The sequence below is a fragment of the Erpetoichthys calabaricus genome, chromosome 12 (assembly GCF_900747795.2).
Source record: "Erpetoichthys calabaricus chromosome 12, fErpCal1.3, whole genome shotgun sequence".
NCBI lineage: Eukaryota > Metazoa > Chordata > Cladistia > Polypteriformes > Polypteridae > Erpetoichthys > Erpetoichthys calabaricus.
The window spans coordinates 141,825,095-141,850,782 of record NC_041405.2 but is presented as its reverse complement, the minus strand read 5'-3'; the positions used below and the strand labels follow the sequence as shown (position 1 = coordinate 141,850,782).

Below are 25,688 nucleotides of genomic sequence, written 5' to 3'. Positions count from 1 at the left end.
TTCTCTCCATTTTGTCTACATCACAGCTCAAATTGAAGTTATCCCTTGTAAGATATGTGGGGACAAATCATCGGGCATCCATTATGGTGTCATCACCTGTGAAGGCTGTAAGGTGAGTGGCAGACAATCCTCTCCCTGTCAGATCAGGCCAATGCGGTTTGCACTGTGTGTGTGTGTTTTTGTGGTTCTGCTTTTCTTCTCAAGGCCATCCCACCCCATTTCTCCACTTATTGATCATCTCCTCCTCTCTTCTTCTTCAGGGTTTCTTCCGCCGCAGCCAGCAGAACAACGCCATGTACTCCTGTTCAAGGCAGCGGAATTGTCTCATTGACCGGACAAATCGAAACCGCTGCCAACACTGCCGATTGCAGAAGTGCCTCGCTCTTGGAATGTCCCGTGATGGTGGGTGTACCTTGTAGTATTACTGTCGGGTGTACAGAACACCGTGAACGTCTTCACTTGCATATCTGACCAACGTGCAGCACTAAGGACAGGTGGTCCGCTCACATGACTTTGTTCTTTTTTTTTTTTTTTTTTGTTCTCCTCAAAACTCCCTTTAGCTGTGAAGTTTGGTCGCATGTCCAAGAAGCAGAGGGACAGTCTCTATGCAGAGGTACAGAAGCACCAGCAGAGCCAGGAGCAGGCCATGTCCAAGGAAGATCCTGACATGCTGACCAGAGCCTACAGCAATAGCTCCAGTATGGGCCTCAGTGACCTCGATGACATCACCACATTGCCAGACAGCCTGCTGTTTGATCTCCCACTGACCCCTGAGAGTGCTAACAGCTACTACAGCTTGGACCTCCTGGGTTCAGCCCAATCTTCACCTGAGCAGTCCAGCATTGACCTTCTGGATGCCAAGTATATCAAGCAGGAGTATGAACTATTCCATGATTCTAGCCTCTCTTGCCATGGTGGGCGCTTGCCCTTGCCAGAGGGCATCTCCATGTTGGAAATTGGTAAGTAATGATGTGACGTCTTCATGGGGCACCAACATGGCGACGACAGTCCCCTTCCTTGCCAACCTTCTTCATTTTTGTGGAATAGAAATAACACCTTTCTATTTCTTCTTTTGTGTCCCCAGAGAGGGCGTCACAAAATATTGTCAAATCCCACCTGGAGACCTGCCAGTACACACTAGAGGAGCTGAAGAGGCTCACGTGGACCATGTACAGCCAAGAAGAGATCCGGGCAGCACAGAGCAAGGTAAGGCTGATTCGAAGTCCCACTGCTGCAGTTTGGGGTCCCATCAAACATTCTGGGGCTCACATCCAACCATTCATTCCTTCTGTTGTCACCCCCTCAGAGTGCAGATGTTATGTGGCAGCAGTGCGCTCTCCAGATTACCAATGCCATCCAGTACATGGTGGAGTTTGCCAAGCGCATCACCGGCTTCATGGACCTCTGCCAGAATGACCAGATAATCCTCCTCAAAGCAGGTCAGTGAGACCATTTGACTTTTTTTTTGGGGCAACAGCTGCTGAAGGGGTCCGTGTGATTTTGTTTAAAATGCTGCCACTTGTATGCTTTACTCCCCAGCTGCATGGCAGTCAGTTTTATTTAATAAGGTTATAAGTTAATAAATAATTTGACTATCGTCACATTATGTTTTAGGAAATCTTCCTGTTTTTGTGGGCCTTTTTGTCCACTTTTGATTTTGAAAACTCAATCTGTCTTCTGTGTGTCTGTGTCCTCGTTTTGGCGGAGACCCTCTTATCGGCTCTTTTCTCTTCCCGCCCTTCACACAGGCTGTCTGGAAGTTCTCCTCATCCGCATGTGCCGAGCGTTCAACCCCATCAACAACACGCTGCTGTTTGATGGAAAATACACCGGACCCCAGCTCTTCAAGTCCCTCGGTGAGTGGGGCCATTTTGTTTTTTGTGTTTTTGGGGAAACTTGGGATGTTTTTCATTTTTATTCTGGTTTCAGCTGAGTTTTGGGGCGTGGTAGAACTTTATTGGCATGACAAGGTGGCAAAGCTGCCAACACTGATGCCTCACAGCCAGTGTCACTGCCATGTTCTTCCTGTGTCTCTGTGAAGTGTTTTCTGATCGGCAACTTGAAACTGAGTCTGCACCCCCTGCTGCTTTCTCCAGTGCTGCCAGAATACCCATGGAATGTGGTGCAGTGGCTTAGGCAGCGGACTTTAAACCACAAGGTGGCCGGTTCAAGTCCCACCTTAGCTCTGTGCAAAGCACTTAAACGGCTGGTAAAAAAAATAACTGTAAATAGTTGTGCTGTATCTTCAGCCTTGTAAGTCGTCTTCTAAATATGCAAAAAGTAATAAATGGATGGATGAGTACTTTAGATTGAGTTTACAATGGAACATTGAAAATCAAACACTAATAATAATTATACATTTATATAGTGCGTTTCCCATGCTCAAGGCAGGTCACAGAGTCTTGGAAAGAAACAGCTGGCATGTGTAACATTGGATACAAATGTTTCCTGAGTAGAACCTTAAAACAGATAGAAAGATAATATACAAAGGCATTAGAATAAAAGACAATAAACCAGAGTAAACTTCTCAATTCAATACTAAAAGAAAGCCTAGCAAATCACAGCATCTGTGATATAACACAGACACACACACACACACACACACACACACACACACACACACACACACACACACACACACACACACACACACACACACACACACAAGTTATACTGAGCAGAGAGGAAGACTGTAAAGAGGAGGCAGAATGTCAGGTCAAGTTACAAGCTTTCCTGAACAGATGACTTTTCAGTTGTCTTTCTATTATAAAAGGAAATCCTGGGACGAGACTTTCTCGGAGATAATTTCAGGTCCTGCGAGACGAGACTTTTTGCCAAGTGATTTTGACAAGTCCCACGCTCCTCTCAAACATTTACAACCACGTCCACGGCCCAATCACGTCTCATTCGTGTGAATGCTATTGTCAGAAAGAGATCCTGCGCTCTCATCTCCAAGTGGGGTTGGAAATAAAAGACCAAGAGAAGAAGACAAAGTAGAACGTCGTAAAGAGGATCAGAAACATTGGCGTGATACGTTTTAATACTGAAATTTGAAAGTCTCAAAAAACTGATCGTAAAGATCACATTAGCGCTAACAAACAGAAATTATTACTCAGTGAAATAACGGAACAGCGAAAAGAGATCGAATATATGGACGTAGGTGATATGACAGAAGTATGCAGATATTGTTCGGCTTTAAACTTTAAGTCAGAGACTTGTAGATTGTTTAATTTGTGTTGCCATCAGGGAAAGTAGTGTTTCTTCCCAATGAAGAGGCCTATCCGCAAGAATTAAGATGTTGTTTGGTGAAAGTGAAATCCACATACGCAAGCAGCAGAGACGCAAAGTGGCTAGTGCGTAGTGCAGGTCGTGGGGTTGGCGAGCAAAGCAAGCAGGAGGAAAAGCCCCCTAGTTTTTTTTAAAGAATGAATGGAGTCGGCTGCTCTCCTTAATTTCAGAAGGTCATTCCAAAGTCTGGGTGCTATACAGCTGTAGGCCCTGTCACCCATAGGGTGTGTGGGGCACAACAAGAAGAAGTGGGCGAACAGGAGCAGAGTGATGGAGAAGGACACTGATGGAGTCCGGGGTGGGGCCATTTAAAGATTTGTAGGTTAAGAATAGAAGAGAAACAGAGGTGAGACTGCGACCAGTGGGGCTAGTTCATTTAAAATCAAAATGGACAGGGAGTCAGATTGTGATGGTGAGAATGGGGTGCTTTTGTGTTTGCCATTCAGGAATGCACGTTTTCACCTATTTGGTTAGTTTTGGTGGACGGTTCAAATGAAGCCTGAGCATTTGATTTGGGAGAAGTAATCTGCAATTCAGCATTTTTAGTTAGGACATTAGAACAATCTGGACAAGAACAGGCCATTTAGCCTAAGAAAACCCACTAGTCCTGTCCACTTAATTCTTCCAAAGTAACATTGTCTAGTTTTGAAGGTTCCTAAAGTTCTAGAGTCTACTTGGTCGCTTATTCCATGTGTCTGTGGTCCTCTCTGTGAAGAAAAGCTTCCTAACATTTGTGAAATTTACCCTTAACAAGTTTCCAACTGTGTCCCCGTGTTCTTGATGAACTCATTTTAAAATCACAGTCTTGATCCACTGGACTAATTCCCTTCATAATTTTAAACACTTCAATCAGGTCTTCTCTTAATCTTCTTTTGCTTAAACTGTAAAGGCTTAGCTCTTTTAATCTTTCCTCATAATTCAACCCCTGTAGCCCTGGACTCAGCCCTGTCGCTCTTCTCTGGACCTTTTCTTGTGCTGCTATGTCCTTTTTGTAGCCTGGAGACCAAAACTGTACACAGTACTCAAGATGAGGCCTCACCAGTGTGTTATAAAGCTTGAGCAGAACCTCCTTAGACTTCTAGTAAAGGTTTAGTGTAATTTGTAGAATTTGTGAGGGTGTTTAATACGATCATATTAACTGCGACTTGCACTAGATCAGGGGTTCCCAAACTTTTGGACGTCAAGTACCACCTGAGGTTAAGTGAGTTGCGTTGCGTACCACCCGAATTTTTAACAAAAAAATTAAAATCCAAGTACTGCAATGAATGATTAATTCTTAAGTAATATAAAGCAAATTCACGACACTGACTACAACTGCCCCGAAATCTGAATAAAAGTTAAAGAATTGGAAGAAATTATGCATAAAATGAATGAAAAAATTTGTGCATGTACATAAATTGATAAATTCCGCCCCGAAACTAAATCCTGCCTTCGGCCTGTATGTGATGCAGTTACCGAAGATGAAATGTTATCGGCTTTGTGCTTAGATCTAGTGACTACGATGCGATACAGCGGCAGTGCACGTATAACAACAAACACGAGCGGTTTCTGTGAGGCAGAGTTACCGAAGACAATATAGTGTCAGCGTTGTGCTTTCATCTAGTGACCAAAAGCTCAAACAGCGAAGAAGCAGAAGTTGACTTCCGCGAAACGGAATTATGGTAGCGTTAAATGAACTAAATACTGATTTGAATAATAGGTTTTATTTATTCAGATGATGAAATTGCACACCACACTAAATTTGGGAATCCACGTATTATTGTATTTAAACCGTTTCATTGGTTTTTGCTCACAACAGGCTTGTCATAAAGGGTTTTGCACAGATAAATTAAATTTCAGGGACCACGATGCGTACCACCTGAAAAGGCTCCGCGTACCACCAGTGGTACGCATACCACAGTTTGGGAACTGCTGCACTAGATGACTAGGTGGCTGTAGATCTCAGTTGGCTAGAGAATTTGGGTGGATTCTGTCACACGGCAGCCATGGTGTTACCATTTGCAGAAAACAACTCAAAACGTCTTTATTTTTTTGTGTGCCCTCCCTCTCCAGGCTGTGATGACCTCATTAACGCGATATTCGAACTCGCCAAGAGCCTGTGCCGCCTTCAGATGACCGAGGAGGAGATGGCTCTGTTCAGTGCAGCTGTGCTTCTTTCACCTGGTGAGTTCTGCACTCCTGCTTGGAGACCTGAGTTACATTTTCCATTAGTAACAGAAATCCTGTGGAAATGATGTAAGGAGACAAGTCTTGAAAGAACACACAGAGTACCTTATTTGATTTTTGCCTTTCCCAGACCGGCCCTGGCTGAATGACACTGCAAAAGTACAGAAGCTTCAGGATGTTATCTACCTGGCACTTCAGGATACTTTGCAGAGGAATGGGTCTGGAGAAGAGAAGCTAACCAAGGTGTGTGTACATATGGCTACCATTCTTCTAGAGTATAGGACTTGGGAGGGGTGCAAATGATTGGTTGAAGGTACAGAATGGCCATTTTATTGAGTCTAAATGTCTAGTACCAAATAGGACCACCTATGGCCTGCAGAAGAACCTGAGGCATGGATTCAGCAAGGTGCCTGCCGGTAAGTTTCTTTAGGGAGTGTGGTCTGCACCAGTGAGATTCTTGAGGGACTGTGGTCCACGCTATCTTGACTTTTCTGATACGCCATTAATGCTATAAACCCTGTGTTGTAGCGAGTTCCCCTAAATGCAATACGAGGAGCCCAACATACACGAGAACCTCCTACCCTTGGTAAGAGATTAATTCTAACAGGTTCAGAAATGGACAGAACCTTAGCCCTAATTTGATCCCCTTTGATGCAGGTGTTCTTTATAAACAGAAAAAAATCACCAGAATAAATTAAGCTAATTAATCAAACAAGAGTACATATTGTGAAAAAACCCAAGCATAATTATATACGTGTTCTCTTTAGAAAATCCTACAAGAAATCAAACTGAACAAGTAAACAAATACGGATTTATATGACCACACCCGTGAACCAGCCCCTTTATAATGAACTGTGCAGAAAAACGTCAAAGCAGAAAAGGAAAAGACAAAAAAAAATCTGCCTACTAACAGACAGCACACGAATACTAACAGCACATCCATATGATGTAAATACATACATCTACAAATACAAGTCAAACATACACCCCATACACATTCTTCAGTCCTTTTTTGACCAAACTATTTGGCTTATGTTTCTCACAATCAAACCGGCATGGATATTTCACTGTTAAATCCAGCGTATTGGTAAAATGCAACAATGGACACGCTTTCCCCGTTACAAAGGAGCATTCTCACCAGTTCGGAGGTAAATCCTGCCTTGGATGCTGAAGTCTGCTTCACCTGGGGTAATGGCGTTAACACGTCCCTCCCCAGCATTAATGGGGAAAAAAATAAAAGGCAGCGCCGTGCACCCAGACGTCCTCCACTGGTCTACAAGCACTCGTATAATCGTGCGTCCAAACAAATCCACACACTTGAGTTTTTTGTGCTTTTCGGATCGCTCCCTTTAACACTCTCACCCAGCTCCTTCTCCTTTTTTACTTACTCGTATGCGAAGTGTAGGGAAAGTATTGTAATCGTCTAAAAAATTTGAGGTTGAGATTTGGATGAATCTGGACATTTTAGACCTCTCTGACTTTCTTGTATACGAAATATAGGGAAAGTATTGGAATCCTCCAAAAATTCCATTTCAAGATTTTGATGAATCTCGATGTTTTAGACCTTCCCAAGTCTGAAAATACCATTTTTGGAATATTGTGTGTGTGTGTGTGTGTGTGTGTGTGTGTGTGTATAAACACGATAACTTGAGAATACTTTCACTTGGGTCAACCAAATTTTACATACATACAAGTACAGGTACTCGTCGACATACGACCTATGCAAGTTACGACTGTTCGACTTTACGACGCGTTTGACTGTTTCCCCCGCCAGCTGTTGGCAGCGCCAGTTTCCCGCACTCTCAAGTCTCGCTATGCAGCAGTAAAAATATACGCAGCAGTGTTGCCCCACGCGTGTTTGTGTCTTGTTGTTTTGGCAATTTTCGATAATAATATAACCCTAACATATAACCCTATAATATTAACACTAATAGCAGCTTTCTACTCAAAACGGCAAACTTGAGAAGCTGCCAGCATCAAACCCAGAAGCTCTTGATTGGGCAGTTCTTAGGATTGCACTACGCAAGCAGTCGCATCAACTGCTTACCGCAACCTGCTTTCTTTTTTCTTCTTGAATAAAAGCGCACTTGTTCTGTTATACTTGTACTTGTGAAAGTGTTTATTTGATATTTGGACTTCAGGCTTCACACCAGTCATTCTCAGTCACACACACCACTCACATCCACATCCACAGTTATCCCAGTCTCGTTCGTGCACAAGTTTTATATACAATCATCACATTCAAATGTTAACAGTTCCCACATACAACTGCTGACTCCCAATCAAGAGCTTCTGGGTTCGATGCTAGCAGCTTCTCGAGTTTACCGCTTTGAGTAGAGAGCTGCTGTTATTGTTAATATTATACAATAAAAACATACATTTGATTTACGTCTGTAACAACCGCTGTAAATTTATAGTGCTTGTCAAAGTTAGCGTTCACACTCGCCCCGATATAACACTGCTCTTTTCAAATAAAGACGCGCTATAACAGAGGTGAACTCAGATCAGAGAAAACAGAAGCCCTCCCCGCAAGAAATGTCGACTCACAGTGTATGAATGGCGTATGGAAGAAGTGTGTTAAGCGTTATGTAAATACTTTTGCTGGATTTAACAGTGAACAAGAACTTGATGAGATTCGTGAAGAAATAGTGAAACTGTCAAAAGACCTTTCATTGGAATGTGAAATGGAAGATGTCGAGGAGTTGCTAGACCGGGAATCAGGTGAACTTATGAATGAAGAGCTGATGGAATTGGAAGAAGAAAGAGTGGCGGAAGAAGAAACAAGAGAATTGCAGTAAGACGAAGAGGAGGAGGTGCCACAAAGAATGTTCACCACAAAGGGATTGTCAGAAGATTTATCTCTACTGAATAAACTCCTCGCTCATTTTGAAAAAATGGACCCAAATATTGAACGATTTGCGAGGATTGAACGGATGGCACGCAACACATTTCGTCATTATTGCGAAATTTATGAAGAGAAAAAAAAAACAAACAATTCAGACGAAGCTCACTATGTTTATGAAAAGAGCAACTCCTCCCATCACCCCGTCCGCAGCCTCGCCTGATCTGATGAAGGCGATATCGACAACCCGCAGCCAAGCACCAGTGGTGCCAGGAATTAAATGTACAGTACAGTATTTCTTGTTTTGTACGTTTTCCACATATTAAACAAATTGTACTGTAGTATGCTGTGTTTGTCTTAGAAAGTAAGAAAATGTTGATAAAATATTACTTTAAGATGATTATAATATTATTACCCAGTCTAATATTCTTACCTTAAATTAACATAGGCCGACTTACGTCCAGATCGACTTACAACCAGTCAGTCGGAACCAATCGCGGTCGTAAGTCGACAAGTACCTGTATTAGGTACAAAACATAGATTTCTATCAACTTTTGGGCTTTTTCCGTTAACCAGAAGTGGTACTTTACCTTTTATTCGTGCAGCTGCAGAGTTCGATCTATTCAACTTAACTTTTATAATAATTGTTCAATATATCATTAATTTGATTTGATTTGTTGTTGATGGGTCTTTAATGTACATAATATAAAAAATATAATCATTGTCTTACGGTTTACTCCTCAAATATCCATCCCCACATCTGAGTATACGAGAAAGTCGAGGGGAGACCACTCCCGATTTTTTTTCTCAAATGCGCGCCTACTGTTTTTTGTCTCATCCCCTTACATCATACACCAGCGCGTTTACGCAAGGACCCACAGGCGTGGTTTGGCCACCTTCTTTCCTTGAAGAGATATCCTTAAAATACTCAATTCCTAGGACAAGTATTCCAAAGGGAACAAGGTGGCAGAAACGGACAAGGCGAATTCAATATGTAGCAACTTTTGCAGTATCCCAACTCATTCCAGTGGTACAAGTTCTGGGGACTGTGCTGACCACTGGAGTCACATTTGTGAAACCAGCTCAAGGGTGCTTTGTGTCCTGGTGGCACATTCTCCATTTGAAAGAGGCGAGACTGTGACCATAAAGGGATGTGCAGCAGTGCTTTTAGATACTCTGAAGCTTTCATGTGACAGTCACTTGGTATTAAGAGGCCAAATGTGTGCCAAAGAAATAGTCCCCACTTCACTACCCTACTGCTCCGCCTCTATTGTTGACACGAGGCATTAGAGAACCATGGATTCCTGGCATTTATGACAAATTTGGACCCTACTCGCATCCCTGTCACAGCAGAAACAGATTCATCAGACCAGGGGAAATTTGCTTTCCAGTCCATAATTGTCCAGTTTTGATGACCGTATGCCTACAGTAGCCTCGCTTTCTGCTACAGTCTGTATGCTTCTAGATCTGACGCATTGTGCATTCATAAATGCTGTTCTTCACACCAGTGTTGCAAAGAGTGGTCATCTGAGCAAACCTGTTGATCATGTCTGCATTCTACATACAGTACAGTATATTGAAATGCAGCCATGTGCCTGTGGTTGTAAGGAGAGGGCAGACTACATTAATGAGTAGGTGTAACAAATCAATAGGGTGTATATGAGCGGTTATGTGGTTGTCTCTCGCAGGTGACAAGCTTATGGTAAAAGCTTGCACATCAAGTGTCTTTGAGTCATGACAGTGGGTGGGAGTGGGGCGGGGGAACACTGAAATTCTGCTCTAACTAATCGTCTTTCTTGTCTCCCACTCAGATGGTGTCCAAGCTGCCCATGATGAAGTCCATCTGTAACCTGCACATTGACAAGCTGGAGTTTTTCCGGCTCCTTCACCCTGAGACGGCCTACAATTTCCCCCCTCTATACCGTGAAGTGTTTGCCAGTGAGGTGCAGTATCTCTGTCCCAGCGAGAGCTAAAACCTTATGGGGATCAAGCCAAAAGAAACCTGAGAACCAAAACCGAGGCATGATGGCTCCTCCACTTTCCTGCTGGCCAAGTTGCCAACACCTGCCCTGCCTGCCCCACCCCTTGGCATTTTGATAGCACTTTGTTGAATGTAGCACTCCTTGGGGGGGAAAACAACAAAACAAAACTGGCCCACTGAATGTATATATTCCCTCTCCTTGTATCTTCTGGGGAACAAGAAACGGGACCAAGAAAAAGCTAGGGTTGCATTCACCACCCTTCATACTGACTGCCATCACACAGACTTCTGACCAGATGTGAAGCCTGGCAGTGAAGACCGGTGGGAATTCTTCAGGGCCACTTAGTACTGCTGAACACTACAGTTTATTCACCTCCCTTGATGCTTCATGTTTTCTGTTGATATCCTCTCAAGTGGACACTCTCACTGCTCTGGTGGAGTGGAGCAACGCTGGGCAGGACTGATGGACGTGGACATGCTGTACCTCACGTGTTTTTTACCCAAGCCCCTCACTGTAATTCTCTAGTTTTGTAAGAGGTCCAGGGTTCAAGGTCAGTATTGTTCTTTCTGTATGCTGACACTGCTGCTCAATTTGACAAACACCCCCTAGCCATTTTGTGATGGGGACAATGGTGGCAGAGCACTTTGCCGGGGGCGGGGGGTTAGCTACTTGTCCTAATTGTGTGATTGAGAGTGGGCTCAAATTAGGAAGTCAGTTCTAATTTGTTGGAGGTGAAGAGGAATCTCTGTTAAGATTTTTGTTGGACTCAGCAGCAGGTATAAGAGAATTAGTCAAGGAGTCGTGTAGGCTGCTTTAGGGAGAAATGGGGGCGAGAAAAGGTATCAGCGGGTTTAGCAGAACTGAAGACGGTGTAAGTAAGAGGGTGGTCTGATGAGAGTCTGCTCTTTTGTTTTTGTTTTTTTGAAGCGGGTCTGTGCAATAGGGTGGAGCGCCCTCTACTGGGAGTGACATAGCAGATGTAATAATATCTGTGAGGAGAGGTTAGGTTTAAATCACTGCGGCTGGGGAACGGAGTGGGTATATGGCTTCCCATTATGGACGAGCAAAGGTGTTTAGCTGGTGTGGTTCCCACTGCATAACTGGTGACTCACTTGTGTCTCTCTGCGGACCAAGGCCAACGGCTGCTCTGTCTACGTGCTGTCTGAGTTGGCCTGCTCTGCCTCTTCCTCTGTGTCTGCATGTGGTCCACTGCTGCTCTGTGGTCCCAGGCTCCTTCTGCGAGGTGAGCTGAACCCTGGTCTGCTCCGTTGCTTTCTCTCTCTTTCTCTATGCACGTCGTCCAAGGATGTCTGCTACTTTGCCCGTTTCTCTCTGTTCTCTCCTAACGCCGTTGGCTGGTCTGTGCTACAGCGTTGGGATGTTTAGCTGCCCTTTCTTGCTCTGCATATGAGTCACGGTACCCTCCCTTTCTACCCCTAATGAGGTAACCACTCTGCTTTGCCCCTTCTAGAAGGTTCTGGGGCTTGCCCACAGATCTGAAAAGCATCTGACGGGTGAGGTTTGGCTTACAATCCAAGTTCATTGAAGGCTTTTTACTAAGTAAAGCCCCCCCCCCCCCCCCCCCCCCCCCCCACACACACACACACACACTTTTCTTTTAGGGGGTGCAGGTTAGTTTTGAAGTTTGACTACCCGGTGAGCTCAAGGTGCTGGCAGCATTCTCTGCCCAAAGCGACTGAAACCCGTCAGTCTGGCAGCGTTTCACTACACAGTGATGTCTTTGTGTTACGACGAGAAGCGAGACTACAGAAGATTTAGTTGTCGTCTTTTCTTTTCTTTTCTTTTTTTATTTGTCTGAAGAGGAAGCACAGAAAACCTGTGATACAGCACATCTCCAGGAGGGGGCACTCCGTCGATGGTTTCTGATGTTAGACGTTTAGCGTTTTGTTCGATTGTGAATTCATTTTTGTTTGTTTTTTGTCTTTGTAAAATTGTAATTCTATTTTTTTAAAAAGAATGATATGGATTAAAAACAAAAAAAGATTTTATGACTATGTTGATGGCAGAAAAAAAATGGAAAGATGTGTTATTGTTTTTTTTTTTTTTTTTTTTAGCCAATATTTAAGAAAGCCTTGTGCAGATTTGTAATAAAGAAAATATTCTATATAATTTATGATGCGTAAATATTCACAGTGGGGGCATACAAGTATATTGCACAGCAAAAGAAAAATATTTCATAAGAATGTACATTTTTTTAATTTTAATAATACACTGAAGAGAAATCTGTTGAAAGGCAATACTGTGACTGCAAGTGTTTTATGCTTTTGGCTGTTTGGGGGGCCCAACGGTGCTCTGTGTCCGAGTTCAGTTTGACGGAACAGGACCCCAGCTGGGTGGGGCGGGGCTCTTCATGGGCCTGTGTGTTTGTCCCGCCCCCTGCCAGGTCCCTCCCTTTTCCCGCCCACTCTACCTCATCTGCTTACTTCATTTGCATTCCAGTATTTGCTTGGCGCCACTGTGTGCCCACCGGCATTCGTTTGCCTGGCTGGAGCTCCCAGCAGAGATGTAGACGGCTTGCTGCACGACTCTGGAGGGGGTTGGGGGGACCCCTTTAAACTTTGGATAAACCAGTTGGTGGATCGGGGGGGTGACGAGTGTACTTGGTTGTGTGTTGTTCATCTTCCTCACTTCATAGCACTTTACCACAATGACAATCAGCCCACCTGGGCACCAAACGGTCGTTTTTGATATCCAAGTGCAGCCAACCTTGAGGTGTTTTTAGGAATAATTCATTTTTTGCTCTCCTTCACACACCCATGGCCAGGCGTGCTAACTTTGATCTACCTCTCCCTCCTCCTCCTCAACTTCTTTCACTCCTCTTCCTCTTCTCCTTCCATTCTTTCTTTTTTTAACGTGTTTTCTCAAATTTGAAAGTTACCAGACACACTCGCTCGCTGCTCAATTTACTATTTTTGCTTTGAGGAAAGCAAGTCTGGGAACTTTAAAATTTGCCATGTGAGCTCTGTCATGAAATAAAAGGGGCGGATTTATTAATTTTATTGTAACTGATGATGACATTTAAGTCCTTCTACCCTGGAACCATTTTTAGTTTTCATCTCCTGTAAAGTCTGCTGACGCATTGGCTCTTAAATGACCTCCTGTTTCATGACAGGCCTCTTTGTAACATTTTGATACCCGCTTCATTCAGTTCAGGGTCCCAGAAAAGTGGGCACACACACTGGCAGCACTCGGCACAAAGCCAGGCACACACACTGGCATTGGACCAAGTTGGTAGCCATGCTGTCAGATGTGAAGAGTATAACGATCAACTTCTAACACTGGCAGCGTTTAACAATCCGAATTAAAACTGCACAGGAATCCTAAACGCAGAGTCGCTGTAGTACCCAATATGGAGGGCTGAAGTAGACTAAGCAATGGCCGAGTCCGACTGAGACGGACGTTAGCAGGCGAAGCTCCAGGGCCTTTGGTTCAACGTGCTCCCCGCATCCACTACTTGTGCCTTTCCTCAGGGTCCACTGGTTTCTTTGCACATCCCAAGGACGTGCATATTAGGCTGGAACTCTACAGCCATTTGAACAGTAAAGTTGGAATTTCCAAATTCCCAGTAGGAAGTTTAAAGCAGGAACGCACAGTTGGACGAGCCTCCACCACCGCTGTGTTAAAATCTAAGATGGCTGCACCGGACTTCAAACCTTTGAGGTTGTGGGCTTGAATCCCACCGCTGACACCAAGTGACCCTGAGCAAGTCACTTCACCTGCCTGTGCTGCAACTGGAAAAAAACAAATGTAACCAGTTGTATCTCAGATGTTGGAAGTCGCTTTGGATAAAAGCGTCAGCCAAATGAGTAAATATCACTGCACAAGTGAGAGTTGTGCTTTTCCCCAGTTTATTAGCACGTCTCTCTCCCTGTGTCTCATTAAATCAGTCGTGACGTTCAATTTCTACCCGTGGACGTGACGCAGTGGGGTTTGGATGTCCAAAATACGGCGTAATGCATCGGTCAGTGGTTGTCTAATTTGGAAAGAGCCAGCGCAGCAAAGCTTATCCTCGAGGCGTCCATGCTGAACGTCGTAGAGAAACGCAGTTAACTCGGGGGTGACGCCATTCCCAGCCTTGATATCCGCAGCACAATACCTCAGGGTCGTCCCCCAACTGCAGAGACGTATCGACGTCCGGCTCACTTGTTCACAACACTCCTGTCGTGTGAGATGCGACTTGAGGGGATGGAATAAACCCACTTGCCCCCCGTCTTCCTTTTCTCTGATACCCCCACTTCTCATTCATCCCTTCCTCTTGCTCTTCCCCTTATTCTTCTCTTCATTGGCGCCCACCTTTTTTTCTTTTCCATTTGAACAGCCTGTTTAAGAAGTCGAGGGTTTGCTCCTTGTGGTTGCCGTAATCCATTGAGCGGTCCTGGCACAGCCCCTCTACTTCACAGACGTTCTTCTCTTTACAACGGGAGGCGCGGTTGCTCCATTGTGGAGGTTTATGTATGTATGAGGCGTTGGGGATAAAGGGGCTGCATTTTGGGAGGCAAGGCCACGCAGCCTGGGACCCTTATTCACCCCGGTGGGCATTGCTGCCTCCCTCTCTGTTTTGCCAACCATCTTGTCTAATTTATTTAAGGGTTCAGCACAATAATGGGCATGATATTTTGTTTTAAAAAAATCAATGAATAAAAATTAAAGGTTTAAAAAAACTGAGAAAATAACTGTCAACTTTATTTTTATTTATTTTTTGCTTTTTCTACGGTTCTGTAATATTGAAATTCAAGAAAAACACAAGACCAGCTTCACCAAGCAGGGTCCGCGTGCTAAAGGGCAGCATGGTGGTGTAGCACTTGGTGCTGCTGCCTTCACACCAGGCTGTAAAATCCAGCCTAACTACCTTCTTGGTGCCCGTGTGGGGCCTTCTCTGGGCACTCTGATGTCCTCTCACCACTCAGGGTGGGCATGTTAAGTAAAATGGCGACTTGAGATTGACCCTGTGTGAACATGCCAGCGGAAAAACTGCCAGCCTGTCAAGTAAGCTGGTGCTTTGCTGCCCTGTCTTGGACAAGGCCAGGGCAGTGAATCGGTAAGAGTTTTGTTGCCCACTACACCAAGGGTGGGCTCCAGCCCCTTGCAACTCAGAACTGGATTAAGTGGGATGAAAAGGAAAAGTTCCAGCTTCCTTGAAACTCTGCTCTGTTTGGGGGTCTGCGCTGGACTACGGTAAGACTGCCGCCCGTTTGTGTTGTGACTCCACTCCAGGATTTACAAGAAACAAATCCTAAACTCCCAAACCAAACGCGCTCATTTCACTTGAAGGGCGAGCTGTCTATTTATGTATTGAGGCCACCAGGGGGCGCACCAGCCCCCCAAACTGTGCTGCCACTCTAACTTGTAGGAAAAACAGACCATGTGACCAAATAAACACAGAAAAACAAAGACATGTTTAATAAGATAGACAAGGAATTTTCTAATTAAATACAACAGCAGCACATGAAATGTGTCAAAAAACTCTGATGAGAAGGAAATGTCAAATTCAAGCTTGGGCGCAGAACATCGAACAGGACTCGTCAAATCAACAACTTTAATTTTTACTGTTTGTACTTTTTCTGTTTTATTACAACATCGTTTATGGCACCGTCCTCCTTTAACGTCCCCGGTGACAGATTGTGGTGGTCCCCACGTGCAGCAGTTGATATTGTAGCGACCTCCGCGTCAGGTTCGAAAAGACGAAAAAAAAAAACAGTCGGACGCAGTAGGCCTAAGGCTCCCAAAGTTTAGCTGAACAGTAACGAAGAAAAAAACTATAAGGTTATAACATAAAAAATGAACGTCTTTGACTCTGAACTATTTACAATCTCCTATATGTCTCTCATTGTTGAGGTCCTGAGAGACGCCGTTAAAGAAAATAAAAACAAAAAAAGAAAAACGCTGACTTCGTGACGCCACAACACCTTCCTTCTCGCCTTTCCAACCCCCCCTCCGGCCCGGGGACCGCCCCCTGCGTCAATCATATCTCCCCGCTGTCAGTCTTCTGCCCCAAACCCCCCCCCAATCGGACCCAACAGTCAACCTGGCTGGGCCGTTACAATATTTAATGAGCGCGTTTGCGATCAGCACGTGACTTACTAGCATTAAGGCGCGTGCACTATGCAGGATGTGACGTCAATGCACTTGTCACCAATCACAATCACCAAATTAATTTGGTTATGTATAGACTAGTAATTCGATTTTAGAGATGCGCAGAGTTGATAAGTTTTTGTTAAGATGTACAAAACAATAAATGCTTGTTCACAAGAAACTGTGCTTTAAGAAATACACGATTGTGATGAAAAAACATAGAAAGTAACAGAAAAACATAGAAGTGGTACCACTGCCCCCAAAGCTGGCAAGTTCACAAGTCCAACAACACATAGGCTTTCTCTTACATGGGAAACGCTTCCCAAGTAGCTTTCCCAGAAAATTGCAGTTTACCAAGCAAAATAAACAAAGTCCACTGCACTGCACTGCACTTTACTTTCCACTCCACTCTCTGGCTCCCAGAATGACGGCAGGCTGCTCCTTTTATGCCTCACGTGGCAGTACACTGGGCGGCTCATCAGCGAGGTCCGCACGCACTCTCAGGTGTGATGGAAGCCCAACAAAGTACGGCTCTGCAGCGCCCCCTGGTGGCTCCCATAGGAGCTAACAGGGCTGAGCCTTCAAATTCCATCTCCCGTGCAGCCCCGTAGGAATCCAAGGCACCGCTGCCATCCAGAAGCGGACTGGATATCAAAACCGTCCCGGGCATCCTTCAAAGGGCGAGGCGACGAGGTCGACCCACTTGGCCCATTATTCATTGTAATCTTCTTAAAATTTGTGCTGAGTATGCGGCTCGCTACTTGCTATGAGCCTATGATAACTATGGTTATCATGAAAACCTCACATGATTGAAATGTTCCATTAACTTAACGATAAACTAGAAATGTTCCGTCCTAATATGAAAAATTCCTATCCTGTGCTTTATAATTTTATTTCATCATACTAATAATCGCAGATGAAAACCAGTAATTATCACTCACGCTGCCGACCAGAGAACAATAAAATGCATAATACACAACCTAAAATAATTATTAGTACCAAAGAATTTAAATACTACATAAAATAAATTGCAATAATGTATATGCTAACCAAAATGTAGCGGTATCTAAACAGAAATCGACAGAAGGCAGTTCTGATCAAATTTTTCGCTGCAACGTTGTGTACTGACAACTAAAACAACTTGATGACGTAATACAGTATATTATATAGGACTACAGAAATGGCAGTACCGGACAGATAATGTTTAGTAGTTTAGAATATTAATTTTAATGTCAAACAGTAATCAGTACATAAAATTTATTTCATGAAATGGCCGGCCCATGACCAGACCAGAGTCTGCGGCCCGTACCGGGCATTGCCCAAATGCCCTAATGGCCAGTCCGCCCCTGCTGCCATCCATTGCCTCAGGGGGGTGTGGGTGGTGGTGGGGGGGGGGGCAGTGCCCTGTGCACATCTGCTCCCCAAATCCTTCCTTTACAACGGCGTCCCAGCAGGGAAAGGGCACCGGCTATCCGTCACACTTTCTCTCAATGTAAGTGCCAGCTCTAGAAAGTTAATGTTAATTTGTTTAACTAGGAGGCCACATCAGTTTTACACGGCTACATACTGTATATGGTAGTGTTCAAAGGTTTGGAATCAGCCAGAAATTTTCCTGGTTTTGACAGAAATAGACACCTTTTTAATTGGAAAATACAGCCAAGACACTGCTTAGAGCGACTGATTTTTAGTTTATTATTCACATAGCGTAGCAAAGCCCCATTTTCAGGAGCCATTCCTTCAGTGTTAATGTCAATCCAGCCATCCATCATCCAGCCCGCTGTATCCTAACCACAGGGTCACGGGGTCTGCTGGAGCCAATCGTAGCCAACAAAGGGCGCAAGGCAGGAAACAAACCCCGGGCAGGGCGCCAGCCCACCACAGGGCACACACACACACACACCCCAGGGACAATTTAGGATCGCCAGTCCACCTAACCTGCATGTCTTTGGACTGTGGGAGGAAACCACGCAGACACGGGGAGAACATGCAAACTCCACGCAGGGAGGACCCGGGCAGCGAACCTCAGGTCTCCTAACTGTGAGGCAGCAGCGCCACCCACTGTGCCACCGCGCCACCCATTAACTTCTGTATTATTTATTATACACACAATAACCGTAGAGTAAAATGAACAGGAAATTAAGTCAGGTGAACAAGTTCAATAATATTTCAACTGAAACTAAACACATCGGGTCCCATGAAGTGAAGACGCTGCTCAGACAGACAGGCCGGTGTGTGTGTCAGGTGGAACTTCACAGATCTACTGTAAGTGTGTTATTAGTGCGAGGGTTCATTTCTTTCTCTTCACTATCCAGCATTTGCTTTGCCAGTCTTCACTTATACATTTCTCTGAGTGTACGCGGGTGTCTGTATCTTTAAACAAATGATGTACTGTATCTCAAAATCTACTCATCCAAAAATATTGCAAGGCATTAGTCCTGGTTCTGTGAGTAAACAAGTCAAACAGTCTTCAGAGTTTGTGGAGGTGAGCAGTGGAGCAGCCGGGGAGCAACACAAACCGTGTGCTACTTGTCTGATAAAGCGAGGTCGGTGTCATCCGGACAGCAGGCCTCAGCGTTTAGGGCTAAGATCTCAGAAACCGCTTGTTCTAAACCTGTCATTTTGTGACCGTAATTGTAATTTTACGGGGTGTAAATCTATTTTAATTCTATTCTAATTTTAATTCTATTTTAATTCTCCACAGACGCCATACTAGAATCAGCTTTGAGTAAGATTGAATCAGAATCTGAACTGAACTTGAATTTTGGGCCTCATCACCAAAGGTCCATTTACACAAAAGTACAATGCAAATGTTTTTGAAATGAAATAACCATTTGCTTAAATGTGTGGAAGTTTAAGGTAACAAATGACGCCGGTGCACTTTGGCATTTTTTGTTTTTACTGGAAACAGTGAACTGTCACACGATCAGGAGTTCTGTCACAGACGGTAAAACTGTAAGGATTACGTTGACACACGAATATGAGATACAATTTGACAATCACAAAGACAACTGCGCTTTTCCATCCATCCATCCATTTTCCAACCCGCTGAATCCGAACACAGGGTCTCGGGGGTCTGCTGGAGCCAATCCCAGCCAACACAGGGCACAAGGCAGGAACCAAACCCGGGCAGGGTGCCAACGAACTGCGTTTTTAGACTTGCAAAACTGTGTCCGTGTGGATATTAAGTTGAGTAAAACTAAATAATGCAAAGTGACAAAAACTCACATTTAATTTTAGAAAAACTAAAAAAAAAACAAAAAACCTAAAACTAAATAAAAAATAAAATCAAAAACCTCATATCTTGTGAGTGATTAGAATGTGGAAATAATTACATGACCCCCCCATTTTGTGAGACTTTTTGAGCCCACCTTTTTCTACCTAATAGCTGCACAGAGCAGCAGGTAAGTAAGAAGCTAACTGTGGACGGGGCACCAGCTCACTGCATGGCACATTCAGACTGCCACTCCCAAATGCCAGTCCAGTAGCATGACTTTGGACTATGGGTGAATTGGGGGTCCTGAGTTACCTACAAAATAATAACATAACATAACATAACACAACACTACACTAGCTGAAATACCCAGCGTTGTTTAATTGTTTGAGAAAAATATAATTAAAAAAACACAGCTTTAAAAATAAAAATAAATTAACAAACAATGAAGACTCACTAATGTGCTTGTCTTGCGGTCTTGTATGTTTGTTATCATCCAGTTGACGCTCAGAACTGGCCAACTCTATTTAATTTGAAAAGCGACAGGCGCTCAAACATAAAGAGTGCTGGTAGTCACCTCCAGCTCGCCCTCTGCTGGTCGTTCCGAGTGTCAACTGGATGATCACATGCATACAACACCGCAAGATCACCGCCCACCCTACTCAGAAGGGGTGGGTTAGGGTTGATTTCAGCCTACAGTATTTTTAGTCGACCAATGAGAAACATGTGTACCAAGTGTCATGAAAATCACTCCAGCCATTCGGAAGTAATGCTGGAACATACATACATACACACACACGTTGACTTTTATATATAACATAACATAACGTAACGTAACGTGACGTGACGTGACGTGACGTGACGTGACGTGACGTGACGTGACATAACATAACATAACATAACATAACGTAATGTGACGTGACGTAACATAACATAACATAACGTAACGTAATGTAATGTAACGTAACGTAACGTGACGTGACGTGACGTGACGTGACGTGACGTGACGTGACGTGACGTGACGTAACGTAACGTAACGTGACGTAACATAACATAACATAACATAACATAACATAACATAACATAATGTAATGTAACGTGACGTTACATAACATAACATAACATAACATAACATAACGTAACGTAACGTAACGTGACGTGACGTGACGTAACGTAACGTAACGTAACGTAACGTAACGTAACGTAACGTAACGTAACGTAACGTAACATAACATAACATAACATAACATAACATAACATAACATAATGTAATGTAACGTGACGTTACATAACATAACATAACATAACATAACATAACATAACAATGTAACGTGACGTAACATAACATAACATAACATAACGTAACGTAATGTAATGTAACGTGACGTCACATAACATAACATAACATAACGTAACGTAACGTAACGTGACGTAACATAACATAACATAACATAACATAACATAACATAACGTAACGTAATGTAATGTAACGTGACGTCACATAACATAACATAACATAACATAACATAACGTAACGTCACGTGACGTGACGTGACGTAACGTAACGTAACGTAACATAACATAACATAACATAACATAACATAACATAACATAACGCCATAGCTTTCTCATACCCTTTTAGCCAAGTCAGTGAATTGCGCGTCACTGGCAGATTCATCTTCAGTCCGCGTCTGCCCTCTGCTGGTACAACTGTTGGTTCACGTTTGTATTTTATGTCAATTCAGGTTTCCAGTTTTAGGGGAGGTGTTTTCTACAAAAAAAGAAACTGAAAGTTACAATTACAAAATGAAAATGACATCTCCCTTTTGCAATTTCATTTTAAAAGTGCACGCGCAACCATGCTGCAAAAATGTAAACTAAAATGAAATAACCCCGGGTGGCACGGTGGCGCAGTGGGTAGTGCTCCCTGCGTGGAGTTTGCATGTTCTCCCCGTGTATGTGTCAGTTTCCTCCCACAGTCCAAAGACATGCACGTTCGGTGCATTGGCAATTCTAAATTGTCCCTAGTGTGTGCTTGGTGTGTATGTCCGTCCTGCGGTGGGCTGGCGCCCTGCCCGGGATTTGTTCCTGCCTTGTGCTCTGTGCTGGCTGGGATTGGCTCCAGCAGACCCCCGTGACCAGCCTGAACAGCAATGAGGCAGCAAAAATGAAAAGTAAAATGCAGTTCCACTTTGCACTTTCAAGTTCCCAAATTGCACTGCATCTGGATTGCCCGCAATTCTTTGTCCTTTGTAGCTGTAGCGCCACTTCGATCGATAGAATACTTGCTCACTTCGACATTCTTGCGCACAGACTTTGAAAATGAAATTACAAAAGAGAGATTGCATTTTCATTTTATAATTTTAATTTTCTTTTTTTCAGAAACTGCCTCCCATATTGTTTTGTGTACACAGTGAGGCGGGACAAAGGAGGGGTAAAGATCAAATACGTGACGTCATCACACGTGATTAACTGCGGGCGCTTGATGCCAAAACACACGTGGGCGTTATCTACATTAATGTACGCACCGGGCACACGACACATTTGCGTATACTGATTTAAAGTGTGGTGTTCATGGCTATTTGTGGATGACATCGTACAATGTGGAACCATTACGAATATTGTGGAAAGGAAACTGGAGCAGTGGAGAAGATAGAAGCCTGAAGATTAGTTGGGAAAAAGACTGAATATCTAAGATTTAAAGGACAAGCACAAGATGGAGAAGTTAACCTCCAGGGAAAAAAAAACTTAGGAGGGTGGAAAAGTTTAAATATCGTGAATCGATAATAAAAAGATGGAGAGCTTCGTCTGGAAATGAACCATAGAGTGCAATCAGGTTAGAAAAATTGGAGAAGGGTATCAGGAGTGTTATGTGACTGGATAATCGGTGCAAGAGTGAAGGGTAAAAATGGTCAGGCCAGCATTGTTGTATGAATGAGGGATCTGGGCAGTTTAAAGGAAACTGAACTATACAGAAGTAAGGACGTCGAGATGGAGTAACAAAGCTTGATAAGATCATGAATGAGAGGATCAGGATTACAGTTAAAGTTGGGGAAATCTCAAATAAAATACAGGGAAGAACGTTAAAGTGGTACGGACATGCCATGAGAAGAGAGGCGAACAATGAGGGGAGGAGAATCATGGAAATGGAGGAGTCGGGGTGGCCAAAATGAAAGTGGATGGACTGTGTGGAGAGAACTCTGAGGGAGAAGAGGGTATCAGGTAAGGGAATGTGTACAACAGATGACAGTGGAGTAGGCTGGTCCAACATAGTGACCCCACATGAAGAAGTTTTATACAAACCCCTCTAAGAATTCAATAAAAAGTGAAAATCCATTACAAGATCATGGAAAATATTTGTATAAAATATTCAGGGTACAAAATCTTTCATTTTTAGAACAGACTACAGAGACTGCTAGAAGTCATCTTCTACACTCCACTGGGTAGTCCTTCTTTGCTCTCCAAGCAGTCGGAATTCCTCGTGGCATGGATTCCACAAGATCTTGGAAACATTCCTTTGAGATTCTGGTCCATGTTGACGTGAGTGCGCCACACAGCTTGTCAGCTGCACGTTCCCAGTCTACCACATCCAAAGGGTGTTCTGCCGGATTCAGGTCTGTTGACTGGGGAGGCTGCTGAGGAACACTAAGTTCATCGTCACGATCATGAAACCAGTTGGAGACGACCCTTTGCTTTGTGACATGGTGCATAATCACGCTGGAAATGGCCATTAGAAGATGAGTAAGCTGTGGCCATGAAGGGTTGCACATGATCTGCAACAAAACTCAAATAGGCCATGGCATTCAAGTGACAAATGATTGGTATTAATGAGCCCAAAGACAAAATTCCCCTCACCAGTACACCATCACCACCAGCATTAATGGTTAACACAAGACAGGTAGTCTGTATGGATTCATGCTGTTGGCACCAAATTCTAATCTTGCCATCTATGTGTTTCAGTAGAACTCGAGGCTCATCACACCAGGCTATGTTTTTCCAGGCTTTAACAGTCCAGTTTTGTTGAGCCCGTGCCCACTGCAGTTTCAGGTTTTTGTTCTTGGCTAACAGGAGTGGAACCCGACGTGGTCTTCTGCTGTTGTAGCCCATCCGCCTCAAGGTTCAATGTGCTGTGCATTCTGGGATGCTTTACGACTCACCACAGTTGTTGAGTTACCACAACTTGTCTGTCACCAACAAGGTTTTTTTTTTAAACTGTTGTGCAAGAAAATCCTACGTGATCAGCAGTTACAGAAATACTCACACTAGCCCGTCTGGTACCAACGATCTCAAAATCACTGGGATCACATGTTTCCCCATTCTGGTGTTTGATGTTAACATTAACTGAAGCACCTGACCTGCACTTGCATGATTTTATTTATGCATTGCGCTGCTGCCACATCACTAGCTGATTAGATAATTGCACGGGTAAAAGTAATGCGCTGTCCCCATGCAGCACTATTATGGAAAAGTATTCCGTATGGCTTTGAAAAAATACAACCAAACGGGCATCTAACCTGAGGCAGGATTGCGCTCGATGCTCTCTGGGTTTGGCGAGACCCCGTCACTATAAAAAGGATTAAGTGGGTCCTATAGCGGTTGCATAGACAAATCAATTGATTTTTAAAACCATCCAACACGTTGTTGGCCAGTAGCCGTTTCTGCTCGTCCAGGATGGTACGGTGTGACTGCTGTAGGCCTACTCAGCTTTCGCGATTTGTTGACAACGACGGTGGTGATCTGCTGTTATTTAACATTCATGTTCTTTCTGCATACTCTCTATACCGAGAAGCCCTCTCACTCACCAGTGTCAAAACGGAGCAGTTTTTATCTCAACTCTGAGTCCTGTTGAAGCGTTTTTATAACACGACGGATCAAACAACTCGGGTTCCGTGGCCTCCTGCAGGGGGCGCTCCCTGTTTCCCTCATTTGTGTGTCATCAGTGCGAATTTTTACTTTTCTTCCTTAGTGAGTTTGATTAAGCAGGTTAATTAATGATGTTATGTTGTCTACCACTGAGTAGTCCTAGACAGACAGTAAATATAATATACAGACACTTTATAAAGACGCTCCCAGCTGGTACGGCAATGCAAATAACCGATCATGGCGTTAACGGGCGGCGTTTGACTCTCCTCAAGACCATTGGGTTACCAGATATCAGAGGAGAACACTGGCAGGAAATGTAGGAGAGGAGACTCGTTGAAAGATTCAGGGGGTCTCCAGTGGAAAGTTCGGTGTTGGTCGAGGGTTACCCCCTTGGAGCACACTTGTATCGAATAGCTTGGGTGGGGATGTTGGGTGATGGGGGGTGTTTGGCGGAGGTCCCTCTTACAGGTCGAGCGCGCTTACAGATCTTCAGGCGTCGGAATGCAACCATTCATTACTGATACTTAATCCCCGTTAGCCGCCTTGAAAAAGCCGGACATTTTCCAGGTTTTTAGCTTTGTCAACGTCTGGACGGCAACGGCAACTCAAGACATAAATTAGCATAGGCGCAAATCGGGCCCCAGTCTGCCGCGGAGCCAGTGGGGGTGGCAGGGGCGGCCCGCCCCGGGCGGCACTTTTAGGGGGCGGCAAAATTTCACAATAAATAATAATAATATCTTGTAAAAATTTGAACCATACCTAAATAAGGGGGCGGCTGACACCCACGCTACGCTACTGCGCGGAGCCCACTCATTCATACACATGTAGTGTCACCAATGCACATAGAAAGCAAGTGGGAGGAAAGTCCACGCACACAGCAGGCGAAAGTGCAGCCTCCACACGGTCACGGTTTAGGCTGGGCTTGGTTAGGGATTCGGAGCCAACATACTTGGATCTATGAAGAGGGAGCGTGCTAATCTGACGCGCTCTTAAAGACGGTCCCTTAATCCAGCATTGCTGGGCCCCGTGAGGAGGAAGAGGGGAAAAAAGTCTTTTAAGTGTTTTCTTTTTACGGCAGAGTGTAATTTATGCATACTAAACAGAGCTGCATTCCAGTAATATGAGATTTCAGCAGCTCCTTGTATTTATGTCTAATTCACAATAGGGGGGAAAAAAACTTTCCTCAGCCCCTTTCACTTCCTCCGACTACTCCCTGACAGTCAGCGCGGAAATAAACTTTTTT

The 25,688-nt window shown here is 44.1% G+C and overlaps 2 protein-coding genes across 2 annotated transcripts in view; both read left to right on the top strand.

Annotated features, from left to right (window-relative positions):
- LOC114662768 (nuclear receptor ROR-beta-like) overlaps positions 1-12,409 on the top strand; it is a 37,170-nt gene extending 24,761 nt beyond the window's left edge. The window contains exons 2-10 of the mRNA XM_028816425.2: positions 27-112; positions 261-402; positions 561-959; positions 1,085-1,206; positions 1,307-1,439; positions 1,749-1,856; positions 5,341-5,451; positions 5,585-5,697; positions 10,108-12,409. Of these exons, the coding sequence (XP_028672258.1) occupies positions 27-112; positions 261-402; positions 561-959; positions 1,085-1,206; positions 1,307-1,439; positions 1,749-1,856; positions 5,341-5,451; positions 5,585-5,697; positions 10,108-10,269 (1,376 nt within the window). The 3' untranslated portion in view covers positions 10,270-12,409. The remainder of the gene's footprint in view (positions 1-26; positions 113-260; positions 403-560; positions 960-1,084; positions 1,207-1,306; positions 1,440-1,748; positions 1,857-5,340; positions 5,452-5,584; positions 5,698-10,107) is intronic.
- ap3d1 (adaptor related protein complex 3 subunit delta 1) overlaps positions 1-25,688 on the top strand; it is a 1,136,182-nt gene that overhangs the window by 344,996 nt on the left and 765,498 nt on the right. The window lies entirely within an intron of this gene.